Source organism: Haliotis cracherodii, unplaced genomic scaffold (assembly GCF_022045235.1).
Source record: "Haliotis cracherodii isolate W230 unplaced genomic scaffold, xgHalCrac1.p SCAF_5, whole genome shotgun sequence".
In the NCBI taxonomy this organism is placed as follows: Eukaryota; Metazoa; Mollusca; class Gastropoda; order Lepetellida; family Haliotidae; genus Haliotis; species Haliotis cracherodii.
The window spans coordinates 29,762,627-29,784,619 of NW_027266308.1; the positions used below are offsets into that span (position 1 = coordinate 29,762,627).

The 21,993-nt window shown below is 39.0% G+C and overlaps 1 protein-coding gene across 4 annotated transcripts in view; it reads right to left on the reverse strand.

The window, feature by feature from the left end:
- Nucleotides 1-21,993, reverse strand: part of LOC139444402 (1-phosphatidylinositol 4,5-bisphosphate phosphodiesterase beta-4-like) — a 108,500-nt gene that overhangs the window by 13,199 nt on the left and 73,308 nt on the right. Inside the window, exons 18-28 of one of the 4 annotated variants that reach the window (XM_071225372.1) lie at nt 20,698-20,721; nt 12,967-13,190; nt 12,320-12,506; nt 10,302-10,386; nt 5,150-5,222; nt 4,003-4,106; nt 3,760-3,862; nt 2,815-2,979; nt 2,242-2,341; nt 1,578-1,682; nt 380-607 (exon numbers count right to left, since the gene is read on the reverse strand). In XM_071225372.1, the coding sequence (XP_071081473.1) occupies nt 380-607; nt 1,578-1,682; nt 2,242-2,341; nt 2,815-2,979; nt 3,760-3,862; nt 4,003-4,106; nt 5,150-5,222; nt 10,302-10,386; nt 12,320-12,506; nt 12,967-13,190; nt 20,698-20,721 (1,398 nt within the window). Of the gene's footprint in view, nt 1-379; nt 608-1,577; nt 1,683-2,241; nt 2,342-2,814; nt 2,980-3,759; nt 3,863-4,002; nt 4,107-5,149; nt 5,223-7,086; nt 7,172-10,301; nt 10,387-12,319; nt 12,507-12,966; nt 13,191-20,640; nt 20,722-21,993 lie in introns of all 4 variants that reach the window. The other 3 variants (XM_071225370.1, XM_071225369.1, XM_071225373.1) reach the window with 3 other exon arrangements.

A 21,993-nucleotide genomic window follows, 5' to 3' on the forward strand; every position in this document is an offset into this window, starting at 1 on the left:
AAATGCCACCAGAAAAAAGTAATGAGGTTGTTGTGTTTGTTTGTTTGTTGTTTAATCTTGCACTCATCATATGACGGCGGTCTGTAAATAATCGAGTCTGGACCAGACAATCCAGTGATTGATATCATGAGCATTGATGCACGCAACTGAAAGGATTAAGCCAGATTGAATATATGACAAAGACCATGTATACATGACACAATTCATTACGCACAAAGAAAGACCTAACCTAGTCACTTTTGCAGCTGGTAATAATTAAAAAACACAATGGTAAAATACTACATCACCACATCATCTCTGTTTAACATTTTAGTAAAATACATTTAGAAAAGCTAGAAATGAAAAACAATTTTGATAGAAACTAACACTGCAAACCCACCTTTCTTATCTGGCTTACTAGTGGGTTGAGGGGTTGTAGGGTTGGGCTGAATCTGGCCATTTGAGGATGGAGCTGGAGTCTTGACAGGTTTGGAAGAAGGTTCTGGCTTGTGGACCACAGGCACATCACTGATGTCTTTTTCATCGATGCCCATATCTCGCATCTGCTGCTCACGCTTCTCGGCCAGTGTAACATAGGCCATGGGGTCAGACAAAGCATTGACAAAATCTGGAAATAATTTCTGAGTTAGTCTGTGTGTGGAGCTGTCAGTTTAGCAGCTGATGATATATTCACCGCCAAAAGAAACATGAACCATAGAAACATACAGAGAAGTATGTACGTTAAGAAAAGATGTTTCCAATGTCTACCAATTAATGACAACATACACAGTCAGTCAAGTGTTACCACAGAGTGTCTTTATTCTTATCACGCTATACTGCACATGATTTCCAAACTTTACATGCGGTGCAGTCATGGATCTATGACATCACATGTGGTGCATTCATGAGGGTCAGTTCTCACAACAAAAGAGTATGTTCATTTAAGCATCGAACCAATCTAATATCTCTTGAATATGAGTACTTCTTCATATATTAACCAACATATATGGTAATCACATTTCTTTTGACAGCGAGTATAGATACAGCTGGCTGCTAGATGGAACCCCCAAACATTTAGAGAACTAAGGTTTATTTTTTTGTTGATCTACTCAGTCTTCAATAGCTAGGCCTGCAGCTGATACAAAGTGTAGAAGATTGATGGTAAAGGACAGAGAACTGAGTTTAAAATTGATGACATAGTCATACACTAGCCTGTCATGAAAATACCTTCTTCAGGACACTTGATGAGATAAACCTGTTATATGACATGATCAACCAACAATTTCGTATACCTAAAAACATCACTATCATCAGCATGTTTAGATGAATAATCATGTGTTTCATGATGCTGCAAGTATCCGGAATCAGAATCCAGGTCACATGCTGATGCATGGCCAAGGTTTCAGATTACATACCTATATATATGTAGTTCATTTTCCACTGACTGATTGTCATATCCTTCATATCCTTAATGTTCCAAACTTGGTAATGATACACATGAATGTCCCATCAAAAGCTGTTGAAATCATGCTGATGTCACTGCCAGTGTATACACCTCTAAAAAATTTAATCATGTCAATAACAAAGTTCATACAAACCTCCAAATCCTTCTGGGACATAGGTTTTGAGGATGATTCTACAGAAAACTGTTGGCAGTGAGAGAGGGAAGTTTCCTTCAGTACGTAGGGAGATGTGTCGATAACCTGCAAACACATGTATACATCCTTCCTCACATCAATCTGACACAACATTGATGATGATGATGACGATGATGATGATGATGATGATAATGATGATGATGATGATGTGCATAAATGGAGATATGATCTCAAGATTTAATTGGATATATATAAGCAGCATTTTAAAATGTTATATAGATCTTGTGTTTTAGTTTTTCTGTTGTATCTTTTACTCCTGACTGTGGCATTGACAGTCTGTGCCGATAATTACCCTGATAAAGTGAGTGAGGTGTTTTTTTAAGCCACTTTGGACAGTATTTCAGTTATATCACAGAGTGTCAGCATAATGTGGGAGAAAAGCCCCAAGTGAATCATGTCTTCGACACTTACCACTTAAGTTAAACCAATGAGTATAGTTCCAACAAACATATAAACAAAATCAGGGAAAATCTGTGATTCAAACTTTCAACAAATGCAACTCTGTACAACAAACTATGGCTCCTCAGATGACTGGGACTCTCGTGAAAAGTATGACAGTGATAATGTACCAGAGATCAAGTAGCAATGCACAGTGACAGCCTACCTGCTTGAAGTCCATCCAAGGGCAGGATCCTCTGTCCTATCAGTTTGCCTGTCTCTTCATATACAGCTATGCGTAATACTGCTAACTCCGGTAATACTACCTAGGAACAACAAAATGCAGCAATATCAGAAAATGTTTTAGTTAGTTGACACTGACTGGGTCTTCTGGGCCCGATTTTCAAAAACTCTTTGCATAATAACCATCATAAGTTATGTCACAAGTGATCAGAATGCAGGGCCCACTCCACAAAACGATGAGATGAGTCACAAGAAGTTTCTGGGAAGTCAATGATCTATTTCAGGATCATATTATATCCAGTATACATGAGGATAAGTAGATACTATCATTTAACATCGATAAGGTGTGAACAGTGAACGGTATGTTAAGTGACAGATCCAAACACCCACAGGAATTATCATTAAGATACAGGACTATGACAAATTATTTCAGAAAGTCACACAAGACCGTGTCTAATGAATTAATATTTTAATAGTATGTGTAACATTTCAAGAGAAAGATATACAGTAAATCTCAATGTTACAAAACACACTGCCAGCCTGAGCTATTACTTACTTTTCTGAAGACGAAAGGATCCTCATTATAGACAGGGTTGAGACCATTGTTGGGGACCACACGTGTTCGGAATTCTCTGCGAATTGTGTCTGTCGGCAATCCATACATGTCCACCTCCACATAAGTACCAATCTTCTTGTCCGACAAAAACTGGCCAGAGATCACCTGTGAAAAACAACAAGCCACTGCATACTTCTCCAGTCAACAATCTCTCCCGTAGAATTAATCCTGTTGTTGGGACTCTCATTGAATGTACACCAGATGTAGTTTGAGAGTCTGACAGATCTTTATATTGGTCTATTATCTAGTGAAGGTCTTTAATGTGTGGCATATCATCTAATTTGCAGCTCAGATGTACAATTCCCTTGTCATATGACTATCACATACATCAGCGTTAGAAATTGGCACTAGTCCTGTAGTCCTGTCCAAACTGCCCAATAGTTAAAGTATCATAACGACGAGTAGAAATTTTGCCATTTTTAAGGGTTTTGCTATATGTTACAATTATAAGGACTAGTGGACTAAAAATGTTAGTTTCTACCCCTGAACATCTTCATATCATTTGACTAAAATTGTGTTAAACTTCACCTAGAAAACACCATCCTGTCGTCTGCACATGAACATGTAGTCTGCTATGGTCCCATTTCTTTAAAATGTCATAAATAAGTTGAAAGTGATTTTACAGCACTTGTTTTGGCCAACCAAGTTTTTTTTGCATTCATGTCCATAAACCTAAACAAACTAGGCCATGCCCAACAGCGGACTACTGTTTCCTGATCTTCTGAAAATAAGAGGACTTTCTAAGACAGACATCAAAATTATTTTCAAAACGTCAAACCTGTGCAAAACCACTGCACCATATTTTAATCCCCCAGTGCAGAACTGAACTGAAATGAAAAACTAGTACTCATGCAACAAAATGGAAGAGAGTATTTCTTTGTTCACCTGCACTGAGCAATGAGCAGCTATCACACCATCCACTGGGCTCTCAGAAAACGGGTCAAATGTTCGGTCTGGTCGTCTCATGAAGTCCGGCTTCAAGAGATAACTGCAAAAATAACATAACATATTCTTTAAGATTCATAAGAACAGAAGGGTTAAATGGAAGGTGCTACATCAGAGTTGTAATTACTAAATTGGATTAGAAACCGCTTCATGTCTTGATTATAAGCAGATATATTCACATACCCACAATTGCCATTATACTCAAACTTTCCCTGGTTGAGCTGCATAGCAAGGTCTGAAGTCTGGAAGTTGAGCGAAACCATTTGACAACCTGCATTCCAGAAAATCTGCAATGAATTAAAGTTAACATGTTAAGAAATATACAGTTGTTTCAATGTTCAGAGCAACACATGCGTCTGACATGAATAAAAGTTTTCCAAAATGAACAATTTCCAGAAATATGACAAATCCTGCATAAAGTGTTACGAACTAACTCATGCATAATTACACTGCCACTTATTTTCAAACTTGTGTCAATTTCAGTAAATCATACTGATACTATTAGATACTTGAAATGAGTGAGAGTTTCTATTACTGGTATTGATTTTAAGGTAACATGATCAGCTAATTATATCACTTGTGACCAACACAAATTAACAAAACATTTGGAATTTGTAAAACTATCAACTTATATTTATAACCATCATTTTCTGTCAACACCTGAAAATAATTCTCTGAGTCCTATTTTTGTCTAGAGCACATTACCTGATACACAGCAATGTGTTTGTTAGCCTGAGCCATAATACCATAGGATCAAGGACCATGGTGACAGAGCTTCAGGTGAGGTACATAGGACAGTAGCACCAACCACCATTACAAAAAATACAATAGTATCACTGATATTGTCCATGCTTATATAGAATATGATATTCAAATATAGGTTCAGAGATTATATTTATGGAAAGATGCACTTATGCAAACTATACACATAGATCCACAAGTAAGATGATTTTAGGTTTATTTCATGAAGGTATATAATTATATGATATTTCTGCATATTCAGAGGTTTTGGGGGGAGGGCCCAAGTCATATCATGAAGGTCAAATTTCTACCATCAAAGATGGCAAGGTTGCTAGAAATTCACCAACTTAAAACTTAAATAGTGCTGGTATGGTACATAAACAACATACTAAAATCATAATCAGGGTGATGAGTCCTTTGGATTCAAACCTACCACCAGCAGATTCGGGTTGTAATGGGACGTAACTCTGGCCACAACCCACACCTCTACTGAACCAACACTGTCCACTCAAGGAAGTACAAGGTGGATGTGTTGGAAGGGGACTAATGTCCCCGGGCAGTGCAAGGGGAGATGATGCTATAAGCCTACCTGTGGCATGTAGTTGCTGGAATCAACCCGCCCTCCTTTTGGGTAGATTCGACTCATCTGACGCTTGTTGTAACTGGCTTCGTTAAGGTCCATGTCTTCAGGAGTCATTTACCATTTTGGCCTTTTGTCCACAAATCACTAACAGCGTCATAATCTTATAAAAAATCTGCAGTCTCATTTAAAGATAAACCCTTACTGGGTTGGCAACATTTTGATGAAGTTTCAAAAAAGCATTTCCTGTCCTTTATAACCAGAAAAAAAGAGACATTAAAAATAACTGGATTTCAAAAACAGATGCCACGACATAATACTTTTTAAAAAACAATTCCAAACAAGTCTGATTTGACAGTTTAATCATGACCGATTTGTTTCATCATAATTACCAATATCATTAATGAAAACAGCTTTTATCAGGGGCATATCACACCCGGTAAAATGTCAAAACAATTTAACACGATTAGTGAAAATGACAAGGTAACAGCATTCTCATGGATGCTCCATATGTTCATGCTGAAGACTCATGCAGACTAGTGACTAGAAACGTTCGCGATGTACACACACTGGATACAATACAATGGCATTAAGCAAGTAACAGTAAAAGTACACTCCGTGCAGTACAATATGGGAATCTACCCGTCTCTGGGAGGACAGATGTGTGTGTTGAGTGCAGACATGTACATATAATGTATGAGGTACCACAAGGAGTGCTTTACATACAAGGAACATGTGCTTATTCGGTTTGGAAATTTATCTTCTTGTCCAGTTTTGTTCACTGCATGATACATAACATAGTCAACTTATCTCAGGGATAGCCATTGCCACTAGTGAAATATAGTCTGTTTTTCTTTTAAAATATTAAATGACAAAAATAACAAGAAACCACACACACAATCTATCTCTGTGTCTGGTACCTCACTTGCCTTTTAGCAGGGGCATCACAAGACTCTATTGGCAAATGCACTGTTTTGTGTGTTGTTGTGTTACTAAAGAAATGTTCCCTACACTGTCCTACTCTAAATGGGCAGCTTCTACCCATTTATATGTTTCCCACTATACCTGGCTAAATCAGAATTTGGGAAATTGTTGTATAAGGACTAGAAGTTATATCCGAAACTTGGAGTGAGTGAGTATGGTTTTATACTGCTTTAAGCAATATTCAAACAATATCATTGCAGGGAACACCAGAAAATGGGTTTCACACATTGAACTCATGTGGGGAATCGAACCCGGGTCTTCCATGTGACGAGCAAACACTTAACCCACTAGGCTACCCCACCTCCCCTCCAAACTTGGATTGTTTCATAAGCCACGCGAAATTGTGGAATAGACTGATTCAGCTCATTGTGTTTACTCCTGAACAGCTGCATATTACCTAATTTAAGTTCTATTGAGAATTGACTTTCACATTTGATTATGAACCTATATAGAGTGAAGGCCAAACTGTATGAACGATGGAGCAGTCAAACCCTCAAGTCCAAGAGTACACGGTCTAAATGATCAGAAACAATGTTTTTGTATGTATTTATGCTAGGGAATTCCCAGGGGTTCCCCAAGGAATGCATAAGTAGTCGGTCAGTATATACGTCATTTCAAGCATACAGTCTCATGAAATTGTGTTGTTCATACACTTATGAACAACAACTTTGCTGTCATGTGACCAACCTTTCGTCCAATGGAAAAGCTGTATATCGTTTAAACGTCATATAAAAAAATTATTCTAGGTTTGTCAAACAGTTTAACATTTCCCCAGCTAAGACAGTACAATCACTATGGTATATCTTGGTTTATCTCCCAGCTCAACACCTCCCCAGCAAGCTGTGATGTAAAGATACTGCAGTCATTATGTTATACCTTGGTTTATCTCACACCTCAACATTTCCCTGTATATATGCATTGCAAATACAGTCACAGCTATCACAACATCAAGGAAAGGATACTCATTTAGTTCTATACAAGAATGTTTGATCAATTGTAGTGCAGCCGACTCATTGAAGGAAGACATATTGAAATGACATCCGATGGCTGAACAAAGAGAGAATAATATTTAAACATTCAATCACAGCTAGTATCACTGTCCAACATGATAAACACATACATGGTAGCTACCTTTCTCCTCTCAGCCAAAGAAGCAAGATCGAGATCACAGGGAGTTCTTACATTCAAGTTTGATTTTTTCACCATCTCACAGAAATCCTCACAGATAGTTTTCCCCAAAGAGATCAATCATCTTTTAACTGTTTTAGACTTCCCATGTCATAAATCAGGACCGAAACTCGGAGAATCTTGTAAATTCGACAACTTTGAACATTCACAAAGTGCTTTTTTTATGTATAATATCATCAACAAATAATTTCATATATGTGCTTATCAAGAGGAAACCATAATATACACAAAAGTCAGGAAAGCAGATGTTAAATGAATTATTTGTTTAAAAAAAATCTGAAATATGTTATTCAACTGACCAAGTGAAGGAGCAAAGTCAGGTTGTATGCCAATTTTGGCATATAAAGAGAAATGTGTCTGACACAGCTAATTTCAGCAAGACTGTATGCTTTAACCACCAGGCTACTGCATGAATTATGATTAATCTCAGAGGAAATTTTCCTGATTTTTGAGTTAACAGAACATTTGACAACAGTCATCATACAAATGTTGTCCATCACAGTGTGATAATACATGCACAACACATGGTCTTCTGTCAATCTCTAGTGCAACGGACAACAATACAACTCATGACAAACCTGCAGGAAGCACTATGCTTGTATGTGGGGATACTGACGTACCAATGTCATTGGCATTAGGCATACTGATGTACCAATATCACAACCAATAGGCAAACTGATGTACCAATATCACAAGTATTAGGTATACTGACGTACCAATGTCACTGGCATTAGACTACAATAATTATGAATGCTACAAATAGGAAAAACAATGGATAATTATAATCAAGAAATGTGAATGATATCATTTCATAAAGATTATTTCTAAGGAGTACCTTATTTTTACACTAAAAGCATTGCTGCCGTCTTCTCTCGATCCTTGTGTGGAAATGTTCTAAAACAAAGTTTTCCAGCCTCAAAAACTCATTTCGCCCGAACAATCCTCGCATCACAATAGTCACCACCGCAACAAATTGGTCACGCACTACAATCTTGTGCACTGTGACCCAGGCGGTTTGATCATCTGACATCCCATTCCTCTGTGATGAGGAGATAAAAAGATTTTTGTACAATCGTGTCAAAAAGACATGGACCCGTGAGTGGGTAGATCACTGTTTTACACTTGAAGACCCCTTAACGCTGCTGCTAGGACACAACATCAGAAAATCAGGACATTTGTTGTGTGCTTTCGCGTAGGACTTTGTTTAAAAAACAACTGCATTGCTTTGAAGTAAGGAACCTATTCTGTCACAAATTCAGAAGGAGTCTGCAGGCAAATATTCTACAAGACAAACCAACACATACGCTCTGAGATGTAAGGCTGATCAGCTTGGCATCTCTTTTCACGCCTCGTCGAGGCTATCAATCACACCAGCAGGAAAGCAGTATGCTAAGACAAGGAGAAGGAACGATCGACAATATCCATAAGAAGATCTTCAAACCAATATGGAGACATCACATACTTAAGGCAGAGGTGAGCAGTTAAGGGTTTGCGACACATCCTCTGGAGTGGCTTGGATGTGGTTGGGGTAGTCCCAATGAGAGGCAGCCAGCACCCTTCTTGGAGGAGATGAGTGACGTAGGGGTCATCAAGTATGATCCAATTGGCGCCAAAAAGTCCAAACGACTGAGGGCGGAAGGTCACAGTCAACCCGTAGTCAAGGGGAGTCACTTGGAGGAACTGTTGCCCGGCTTGGACTACTTTCCAGAGTCCTTGGCGGGAATGAATGTGACTGACCTAAGTCCTGACAACTTGAAGCCTAGATGACAGCCACACCCTGCCATGAAAAGAACTCGATGGTGCACTGATGACGCTGCAAAGATCCCGATGAGATGGATTAAGTGTGCACGTCATCAATCCTTGCGCTGTTGCTTCCCTAGATGCTTCTGAATGCAAAGGTGAGTTTCCCTCGTGACAACCTTCATGACTTAATGTATTCTAACCGCAAATAGATAGGGAGTTGTCCATGGCATCTGATATGAGAGTACTTTATGATGATCATCCCAAGGACAGTAGTTGATTGTCGATCATGCAAATGTGGATCCTTGTGATGCTTCTCCATCTGATGATCCTTGGAAGGTCGATTCATGGACCGCCGATTCTTCTCCTGTCGATCTAGACCCACATAATTTGTAAAAGCCTCTTCTAATAAGTGAGCATAATGGAAACATCAGTTACAAGGTTTACAAACTCCATGACAATCACAGAATAGTTCATGTGGGCCACAGGGCGAAAAGACGTGGCAACACCCCTTGCAAGCCAGGCGCTTATTCTGGTCTTTTCCCATGACAGGATGGTAAAGTATTAAAGAAAGCTCTCTTCCAGAATATAAAACAAAAACAAAATTGTATTCTCTACAATCAAAGCACATCTCCACACAGTGGTAAAGAGAAAAGAATAATGTGGCAAAGGCTGTCAGGTGAACAAATTGCCTGGGTCACGGTGCACAGGATGCTGTGCGTGACCTATTAGTTGGTGTGGTGACTATGGTGATGCGAGGAGTGTCCGGGCGAAATAATTTTGAGAGGCTGGAAACTTTGTTTAAGGACGTTTCCACATAAGGATTGAAAGAAAAAGGAAGAAATGCATAGTGTGATAGGATAAGTTAAAAAAAAATCACTTTTTGTTATGCATGTTTAAGTAAACATTTTGAGATGAGAAGAGCAACATCATCTATGGAAAATGACCAAGTCCCCAACATTTGCAGATGTTTGTATTAAGCATGCCATAACTGCTCCACACACATACATCCACACAATACAAGTCCGCCTAATCCTGCAATGCAAGTTAGTTGTCGTGTTAATATCATGCAAACATCCAATGAGTGCAAACAAACATATTAACGCAACAGGTTAGTCTAAAGCATGCAAATCTCTCATCAGTCCAAGTCTGCTCATATTTGTGCAATGACAAAATGTTTCAGAAAAAAACATGCAGTTATAAAATGGGGAAAATGTTAAGTTTTGAAATGTGATGGTGAAAAGGATACTTTACTAACTCAATGGCTTGTGTCTTTAGGTAGCCAAGCCCAGTGTTTTCGTTGAAAGAGGACATATGATAGTGTATGTTCCTCTCTGAAATAGGATTTTCAAATAGTGAAAAATTATCAGTTTCCATGCATGGAGGAACTACTTGATAACTAAACACATCTGAACCCATTTATTCACCTTAATATTGAGGACAAAGATAGAAATGGTCAGCAGTTACAAAACATGACTATCGAGAAAACATTTTGCCACAAAATAGAGGTACAATGAAGATGTGAGGTTTTTTTTATATTTTTGTATGTGAAGAAGCAGATTTGTTAAGGAGTAAGTGTTGTTTCATTGTTATTTTCCCCAAACCACAGAAGAAAAAGGTTACATAGAAATGATATGAGGTTAAATCCACCACATTAAGAGTATGGTCGGTGCTCAGATTTTCATGACAAGGCTTGCCTGTACACCTGAATTGTAGCTTTCGAAATGAATGCTAGTCTGCTGAGACGAGACTACTAAACTGCGCTGAAGGCTAGAAACTCATTGATGGTATCTTCAATGACCAGTAAGATGTTAGGGCTCTAATACTCTATCAGTTCTCCATGCTTTGACTCTATTACCAATTAGTCTAAAAGGACCAGCTAGAATCTTTGAGGACAAGTGAAATGATGAGTTTGGCCCTAGTTCTCTTGACAAGTCTTAAGACAGGAAAGAAATGTTTGGACAGGAATTCAACCCTTTAATTATATACCTCATTTCAAAGAATATAAAACTCCTTATTTGTTGTTAAAAGTGATATGTTGGTGTAGCTTGTCATTCACTTTGTGTGGCAATAAGGTTACCTCACTTTAGAAAATTGACACCCTCAGTGACATTTACCAAGTCGAAAAAAAGAACCAAAAATTATGTTCATTGAGAATTTAATCCCTAATTTGACAATTTCAGAAAACGTTTGTGTTAAACAATATGATTGTCATTTGGTATGATTTTGGTATTTAATGACAATTGCATTCATCATAACAGTATTCACACTTGGGAATTAGAGGTGGGAAGAGTCTAAATTTACTACCTGCGTACCAGCCTGTATAGCCGCTGTAGGCATCAAGTTTGGTACAATATGTTGGGACCGAGGTCCTACTCTGGACCCAACCGACCCGAGTACATGAGTTACTCGTCCTAGTCCTACTGGGAACAACAATTTTCAACTTGTGAATTTTAAATGTGTGTTTGTGAAATGTTTACCTAAACTCCAAGTAACCCAGAGTAAGGAATAGACAGTTTCATGAATTTTGAGTAATATGTCATATGCAATGTATTAATTATACAGATACAAAGAATATGATGCAAATGTGGGAAAAGCATTGAAACTCTGTCATCTTCTATTGTGTATATGGCCTCAGTCCAGGGCTGTCCTGGAAGGCAAATAAACAAGGGCTTCCTGTTTCCATTAAGTGTAGAAAGGTGTATGCTATAACCTAAACATTCAAACTCACCAGACATAATTGACAAGATCACATCTTGAGGTGCTTGTTTCACAAATTGCTCACAACACAATTACACATCATTAGTACAGATTCATGTTTATGGACTAGTTTTGGACAATCTTCTCAGGGTGTTTGTCTTAGCACTATACTAATCATAAGCAGATTTCCTTGGATTTTATGACCTGTGGCATCCCTGACATGTCTACTATAATGTGAAAGCAGGGATAATTCTCGGGTAGGGCCTTGTGCTTTTAGACCCTAAATCTGAGAAAAGGCCCACATTTTCAAAGACAATGGGGCATTTTAACATTGTGCTGTATGGGCAAGTATGGGAGTACCGCTAGAATATTTGAAATTTCACATTAAGGGCCAGTGTCAGAAAATCCCTAGAGTGAACCCTGTCAAAAGAATACAGCAATAATAGCTGTAGGATTACTTTGTGGAATGGCGCCCTTGGAGTCTTTGAGAAACAGAACCTGTGGTGCTGCAAGCCCAAAAGATGCCCTCACTGCCCCTTAATTGCCCCCTCTGCAGTCCCAACCTACCTTCTGCAATCTCAAAGCCTTGAAACTTGACAGGCTGGGCGTAGTTGACCATGGCCGAGAGGTAGGGATGGATGTTGGTGGTGGCACCTGTGTAGTGGTACGAGGACATCAATGCTGCCTCTTCATCAGCTGTCAGAGTCCCTGCCACATCTACATCATCTGGTTGAGTTCCAGCATTGACTGATGGCTGTTGGCAAAATGACAGGATTCAATGCAATACTTGACTTCTCCAAATGTGCACAACATATATACCTGCATGTGAGAGTGTGTTCAATGTAACACCATTTTAAATAGCATTTCCTTTGTATCATGGCATTTCAGCTTAATTTGGAAGGGAAGCCCTAAGTGATCTAGATTGCAGACATATCCCACTGTGGCAGAAACCCACGAGCAAGTTAAGAATGTTGACAAATCAAGGTTGATACTCTAGTGTATCAGGTTTTTTAACCCATGATCTGCGTATCCTCGTAACTCTAAGGGACCAATCTTCCAGAGGCAAGGGAGTTAACTGACTGTAAATGTCCAGATTCCACCCTTGCAATACTAGGATTCAAGGATGATCTTGAAATATTAAATAGACTGAAACACATTATCCATTAATCTGCGGCATTTTTCTCCATCAGATAACTCCTTTCATCTGTCAATACCTTTTTAGAAGGAATCTTCATACTGACTGGTGCCTTCTTCCCATCCGTGGGTTCTGGCTCTGTGGGTGTGTCAGACATGTTTGTCCCCACCGAATCCGTCTTCAACAGGGGCTCAGGCTTCTTTTCTGCTTCTGCACCCTCAGCCGGCTTCTCCCCACCCTCCCCTGCAGGATGGAGTTCTGGGTGGGCGTCTGTGTCTGTGTTGACCACAGTTGGGTCCAGATCTACAACACAAGTCAAAATTTTGTGAAGTGTGTACGACTTATCCATGTCCTTTCCTGGATCAATGTTACAGCCTGGATTCAACACCTGAAACAAGCATCAGATAATTATGTTGAAATTAAAGTGAAATTTGAAATAACATAACAAATCTTGTTCTTCAAATTCACTTCCGGAAACTCATAAAATCAGCAATTTTGTTTTTATTTTTGTATTTTTCCAACAGACTTTATTATGGCACTGATCACACAAAGTCCCAAGGCATAACATACATAGTTCCTCAAGGAATAACACACTAAAATCCCTCTCCACCAAGATGTGACAACCTCTCCAAAAGAGTTCACGTTCTTTAAACATCTAATCATCCAATCAGAATGGAGATTCTAACTCCTCAAAATATGAGTGGGCAAATGATCAAATCAGCAAATCTAACATTGGTATTTCCAAATCAGATGCAACTTTCGATCACCAAAAGAATTTCTCATTGCAATGATTTCACTTTTCCTCCATTTAACACAAGTAAATTCATACATAATTAGTTGCCCAAGGCCATCAGTATGTCAATAAGACAAATCTCCTCGGAATGATGGCACCAGAATGGTAGATAAACATCTCCGTCTCAGAAATTAACATATCTTACAGAAAAAACAGCTGTTAAATTGTCTTAATAAAAATATAATAAAAAGGGGCCCAAAGACACTCTTCATTTTCAATGCAGTAATCTAGACTTGCCAAACATTATAGACTTGCATGGGCTGTATTGGATATATTTGTATCAGGGTCTGTATGACAGACTTACAGAATGGCTCAGCAACCAACACAGCTTTCATTATAATTAGGTGGTTCAGGGTGCCAATGGAGTGTTAGTCATATCTTGATGGGCTGAGTTAGCAAATCAGAGCAAAAGACTTCCTTTTTGATAAGACTGTTCCAGAAGCAATACAATGAAATAAATGAGTCAGCTTTTCCATAATTTCTAGTATTGCCTGGAGATGATAAAATGATGCAGGACCAATCTTCAATGAAACTTCAAATCTCTGTCTATCAAAGTAGTACAATCTTCTTCTTTTTATAGATGTGAGTATTGTTTTTGATAAACAGGAAATAATAAAAATGCATTATCAAGCAGAGAGATACATTAAAACATTACAGCATTATAAAGTCCAATCTCTACACTGGAAAGGCCAAATTGACGTTATTCATAAAAAAGCTCATCTTCCCGAGGCAAGGAAGTAAACTGACTATGAAAGTCAAGTTCCAACCTTGCCATCATGGCTGGAATTATGGAGTTATATTTTGGCTGGACTAACGAGTCTATGCATAGTCCAATCAAAATTGTGTCACGAAATCGACATCAAGTTTGTAAACTGCCATGTAGATTTCTGTTGACTGCAGGATTTGCAAAGCATGTGTACCACCAACATATGTATCAACGGATATTTCCCTCATCGTTTCATGTTTTCAATCAAGGTGCTCACGTGATTTGATGCACTTCGCGAAGTAAGACCTGTTTTACTTCAATATGGATTTTGATTATCGTGATAGTCTTGACTAGGTGTGCCACTTTGTTCGAAGCAAATGCAAGTGATATGAGAGGTGGAATCTGAATGGTCAATACGGGGGACATAGAAGGGACATAACTCGTAATAGCCACTGGTGGCGCTACGATCGAGCCCTGAGATTCCTGCCTAGTTTGGCAAGGGTGAAAATTGGACCTTAATAGCCAGTTAACTCCCTTGCCTCGGGAAGATGAAACAAACTATTAACAAACCTTCATAAATAATTTAAATGCAACTTGGAAAAGTTACCAGTAATTCTAGTGAAAACATTTATTACCACAACACTGTAAATACACACAACATGCCCTAGTCTACAAACAACCAGTCAGGAAGGACACATTTCAATGATCAGATTTAATATGTATGGAGGAATCAGATCTGTGGTTTGTCTCTTATCAGTGGCAGACGTCAAACTCATGGCAGATGAGTTTCACATGACGCATAAAATTCCTTCGTCTTATCCTGTAATACTCGCAAATGTTTTTTTATGTGAGTCATAACTGACACAATAAATTCACTAAAGAAATCTAAATTCAGACTGAGTTGGGTTTTTAAAATTTAAAAAAACACTGAAAGCTACTCCACTAACTGTTTAAAATAAAACAAATCTACAAACTTTCAGAATTAAATGAGACCGAAATAACTTTCAGAAAACAGAAACTCCCAATGTTACAAGTTTCTGTAAAACCTTGAATATACAATCTAATAATGAAATGAAATAACGCTAGAGATGTCTCACAGATGATGTCATCAAACATCCTTTAGACTCTTGCTAAGCGTCACCTGTTAATGCTCTGGGTATTAATATTACGGTTAAGATGGTGATATCTCTTCAAAATGTCTTCAGTTTTATTTCAGTTTTGGACATGCCATATGCCAGTAAGATCTACCATAGATTGGAAATACATCACAGATCTGAGTATCCAGCTTTGAGCTGAGTCTTCTATAAATACACAGTGCTTGTGTGGTATCCTGCTGTGATCGTGCATGTGCCAACAGTCGTAGCTACAAATCCCTATATAAAATGTGGAATCACAAAACATTATCAATACCAGCCGGCTGAAGTAGGGGAAAATGAGACGTTTCAGGGTTTCAATTTTGTTTGTTTTTGTTATCGAACTATGGTGCTGTTCACAAAGCAGGTTGTCACAATGTAGGGACTACCTAAGTGTGCTGTCATGTGGGCTACCAAATATGAAGTGGAATAATGTGTATCTCAACGCAATTGTTCAAGTACTTCCATAAATATTCTGCAAAGTTTACAAAGCATCTCATATTTCATTATTTGATGAAAATGAAAAATAAACTGATAATGCTCAAAGTATGAGTCTAATTAATACAAACCTCTAATCGGTGTAATATTATTATTAAATGCTTGAAAATGAATTCCAGAAATGGGAAATGCTTTTGGCAAAGATGAAACAACAGTAGGGAAGCTCATGTACACCAAGTATTCAAAGGGTCATAGAGTACTTCTCTGCACAACACACCAGGCCATGAAACTACTGTAATAATGCAACAACACCATGCAAACAGTATCTGGACCTTTTTCTGTATGTAAGTAAATAGGAACAAAATGATGATTCATCATCTCAGTGGAGGCGAACAGAAGCTACGTTTTGAATTGATGGTCATGAATGTGTGACTGAAACAACGCAGTCATCAGCATTCCAGCTATTTCATGGTAAGTGCCGCAATACATTTTGGGCAGAAACATGATCAAAATTAACTAAGAGTGTGAATATACATTGTATAAGAGGGCTTGAAGTTTGGCACTTAATCTACATATGACCATGAGGTCACATCTGGATCAGAATGTGAGTATGGTACAAAACCTAGAAGAACTTGCTTAATGTTCTTTATAGTGCCCAATTCGTGTTGTGTTACACACTTTCAATGACCATAATATATCTGAGTAAAACAAATACATGTGAAAAATGAATGTTTGAGCATATTATAGAGTGGCATACCTTGTTTATAGGTTATGTCGTTGTGGTCTTAATTCAGATCGAAAACCCACTCAAAACACTGCACTCAACCCATGCCACTCAGCTCAGCATCTTTGTTGAGTTCCCTTGTTAGTTTCTACCCTTTGTTATTTTCCACCTTTTGTTATCTTATTAATTTTGTTGTCCTCACATGTACATATATATGCTCTCTGCCTCATGGCATTCATTCACCTGATGAAGGAGCAAGCATATACTCCGAAATGTTGCGTTCCTCATAATAAAGAAGTTGACATCCATAAATTCTCTTCCCTAATGTACTATGTTGTTATGTCAACTTGTTCTTTACTTCACTATAATGCACATGTATTGTTATTCAGTCGTTTAATTAATCATTACAACACATTCACAATGCCATTACTTGTTGGCAGATCTGGATCAGTAAAATAACACATACCGGTAAGTAAAGATTTTTCTCTGTCCCTTGAAATGTTACTTAAGTAGATTCCACAGTGTATTTACCTCCTAAAGGTATCTTTGCCTTAGATAAGTTGATGTGCATGCTGTTTGGGAAGAATTCTAGAGTTTTGTTAAAGGCTTGATTAAAAGTGGGCAAGGAAAAGCCGGTATTTACCTGGATCTAATATTTGCATCCATTAAAAGCCTGATGGAAAGGTTGATATATCAGCAGAAGGTCCCCCTGACTCATCAGTGACCATTAGACACACCAATATAACACAGGTAGGAAGTGACTTTTGAGCACAATATGATCACTTTCCAAATTATCTCTTTTTTATAACCTTATTAATTAAATTGACACCAAAAGTCATTTTCTTTCTTTGTCTTCCACTACTAAAGTATATACTCCATAATAACCCACTACATTTATAGATGTACACATGACTTGAAATTTTGATAAAGTATGTCCCAAAGCATAAACGTTCAATATATAGTTTTGGGGATATCCCTACAAAGGGAAACTGGATGCCTGAAACAAGAGTGTACAGAATAACACTGAACAGAGATGGGGAGCAAGGTGTGTGTTGCGCTAGGAGGGAGTGAGTGAGTATGGTTTTACGCCGCTTTTAGCAATATTCCAGCAATCTCACAGCAAGGGACACCAGAAATGGGCTTCACACATTGTACCCATAACCAGGGTCTTCAGCGCGATGAGCGAACGCTTTAACCACTGGGCTACCCGACCGCCCCTATTGCACTAGGATGTTAAGTAACTATAAAAGTCCAGTTTCCACCCTGGCCGAACTAAGCTTCGCTGGACAAACAAGTCTATGCACAGTCAAATCAAAAATGCGTAACGAAGTCGACATCCAGTTTGTCAACTGCTGTGGAGATTTTGGTCAACTGAAAGATTTGCAAAGCATGTGTACTCGGCGTCAACAGATATTTTCTAAATGTTTCATGTTTTTAATCAAGGTGCTCACGTGATTTGATGCACTTCATGAAGTAAGTCCTGTTTTATTACAATATAGATCTTGATTATCGATCAGATTGTCTTGACTGAGCGCCACCATTTTGTTTGAAGCAACTGCATATGATATGAGAGGTGGAATCTGAAATTGTCAATAGGAGGGACATAGAAGGGACATAACTCATAATAGCCCCTTGTTACACTATGATTGAGCCCAGAAATTCCTGTGTAGTTCGCCAAGGGTGGAAACTGGACTTTCACAGTCATTGTACTCCCTTGCTTCGGGAAGTTGGTTCCTAACTAGCTGTAGTTTAACATATATAGAGTGACAACTTAAGCAGCACCACAAACTACGAACGCAAGCCAGCATGTCACACGGTAGGCAGCTTCAGGACATTACAACCGTTAAGGCAAGATTGCATACAGTAGGGACTAGGCTCAGGTATCAAGCAGTCCTAGCATTTCTAGTCATTCAAACACTACTGTGGGTGTCAGCTAACTCCTACTGTATAATGTATGTCGATCTGAATAGATTATGAATGCCCTAATTACATGGGGACAATGTCTCAATTTCACCTGCCTAGAACTAAACTCACAATGGGTCGGTAAAGCTTAGCAGTTTTTACATTAAAGATCCCCAAATTTTGCCAAACTGTGGAATAAAATATCAAATGTCTTCTTGTCAGACTAACTTGAGTGACTGATCTTTAAAGTAGGTTGACAATATAGAAAGGGGCCAAATTTTACGACTTTACGACGAAATATTTTTCAAGAAGTGATCAGACATCACAGTCAAGTTTACACAGAGAAGATCAGGACTCCCCAAAGTGATCTCTGGGCTATGCCCACAACAACTTCCACACTGTGACAGACTTATAGCGATCGTTGTGCTCAAATCACTTTCATTGAACAAGGGAAAATTACTTATTTTCACCACACACAATAACACCAAGAACATATTGGCAAACTATATACAGTCTACATACATATGGCATACATTTACTATGGGGCAGATTGCTTAAAGAAAGTATAAGACACAACAACAGGCAGACAGTACACTGATGATTTGCAACTTAGCAAGCCAGGGGTGATGTTTGCATAAAATGGTTGCATAAAACCATGGATAATGAAGCCTTATCAGCAAGTCATTGCTATCATGCAGATCCATGGCTGATTACAACTTGACATCATAGCTGCAAGCATTTGTTTGCATGCCATTCCAAGGGTAGCAGAAGCAGGAAGCACTAAGGGTAAGCGACGTGTAGATGACAAGAGCAAAGAGGAGGTCATCCCCGACATCTGTGGCAGGCAAGCAAGCAAGGACTTCGTTGACCTAGGTCCTGGTCTGCACACCAATCTCAGTGCCAGAACAATCATAAATCTATGTTGAAGTTTAGGTAGTACAACAGCCTCACTGAAGAGACAATCATAGCACTGTAACTATTGGAAATTTGTGACAAAGGATAGGGGTTACAATAGTTTTAGCTTAAGGGTATTTGTGCAAGTGGAAAGTAGTCCACAGAGCACAATTGGCACACAGATTGGTTTTATTCCGGCAAATGTTGGAGTAATGTTGGTGTAATGTGACAAATGTTGGTGTAATGTGACCCTAGAGAGTTTGTTTTTGGCAGCAATCACAAAAGTTCAGCCATGACACGGCAGCCGTAAATAATCAATTCTGGCCCAGGTAAACCAGTGACTGAAAAAAGGAACAATTCCATGCCAATGAGGAAAATGACATGCAATAAGCCACAAAGCCTGGTCCAATTTAGTCGCCTCTTTTGATCAGTCGGTGTGTACAGTGATAGAAACTAACTTATAATGACAACATATAGCAAAACCCTTAAAAAGGGCAAATTTCTACTCGTCCTTATGATACCTTAACTATTGGACTATGGGACTAGTGCCAATTTCTAACGCTGCTGAAGGTAGCCTACATTTCCCAATTCCCCACTGAGAGAACTGAGAGAGTCGTCTGATAACAGATGACTTCAGTGGAGGACCTGGATAAAATGGATGTCTAAAAAGTAAAGATAATGCAAAAAGAGTGATTGACAATAGATGACTATAACAGGACTCGTTGAAAGGATTCCCAAAAGCAAAGGGAACATTTCGATAAAGTGGACAGGAGCACATGGAAGAGTTGAGCTAGCAGAGGAGTGAGATTGGCAGGAAGGTGTATCATCCCTCATCCACAACCAGCAAACAGACTAGTCATCTACTTTAACACTACTGGCTCCAGCTTTTATGATTATGTACCCTATGTTTACATGCAACTCATCTACACTGACTGAACAGTGTTGCATTCACAAAGCTAGAAATGGCCAAATAATCTAGTCTGTCAAATCTAAAGCCAAAAGGCAGTCAAGCAAGAAAATAAGCCAGAACAACAGTTCATATCATATAAATTTGATCACAACATCATGTACAAGGATGAAGAGTATCCCTGCACATGAGCTAACATAGTTGGTTGTGGAGCAGAGACAACACCACCAGCGTGCAGGCAGGGCGTGAGCTGTACCCGTGCTGGCCTGAGCAGGGGCCGGTGTGTCGTCAAGTGTAGGGTATGAGGACTCACTACTGGAGCTGGAATTTTCCGCATCTGAAGATACAAAACAGTCGTGTTCCTCTTGAAGCCAATGTTAGTTGGAAGAACATAAATACACAAACCTTTCTATGGATAACAAATTCTTTATTGTTTGCAACAATGTTTCATGGCTACCGTTACTCCTTGCGAAGAACAAAGCTGTGAAACATAAACTACTCAAAAGAAGTTAAGGACCACCCATGTTTTTTCATATGGCTATACAGTTACTCTGTCATGTCATGACAAATTAACTAAAGTCATATATGAAAAATGTGGGTGGTCCTTAACTTCTTTTGAGTAGTACAGTTACAAACAATATAGAAGCTGTTATTTATGTAAGGTTCATATCTTCATGTTTCCCCAGTTATTGAAACATGTATGCCATCAACATAAACTTGGTCATACTACAAGATGTATCCTAACACAATGAGTTTTATACAATCATCAGAAATTATGCCTGTCAAAACAAGTACTCATGTTTCATATTGATATCGACTGACTGATTTCAGCAAAATAGTACATTGATATTGTTACAACCAATTTCATGCTGAACTGACACACGGCTGACAGGAGAACAGGGCCCTGTGGCACTATTTAATCTTGGCTCTACAGTAGTTGCAAGTCAACGTTGAAATGAGGGCGTTACGATCATATTAATGTTAAAATCACTTTGCAGAATGGCCAAACACCCCACTATTGACCCCACCCAACTGATTACTATACACCCCACATCCCACTACTGACCATAAACCCCACTATTAACCATACACACCACCCCACTACTGACCACACACCCCACTATTGAACATACACCCCATCCCAGTATTGACCACTCACTCCACTACTGACCATACATCCCACCCCACTATTAACCATACACCAACCCCACCCCACTATTAACCATACACCAACCCCACCCCACTATTGACCATACACCAACCCCACCCAACTACTGACCATAAACCCACCGCACTACTGACCATACACCCCACCCCACTATTGACCACACACCCCACTACTGACACCACACCCCACTACCGACCAAACACCCCACTACTGACATCACACCCCAGTACTGACCATACACCCCACAACTGACATCACACCCCACTGCTGACCACTCACCACACTATTGACCATACACCCCACCCCACTATTGACCATACACCAACCCCATCCCACTACTGACCATAAACCCACCCCATTACTGACCATACACCCCACTATTGACCATACACCCTACCCCACCATTGACCATAAACCCCACCCCACTATTGACCATACACC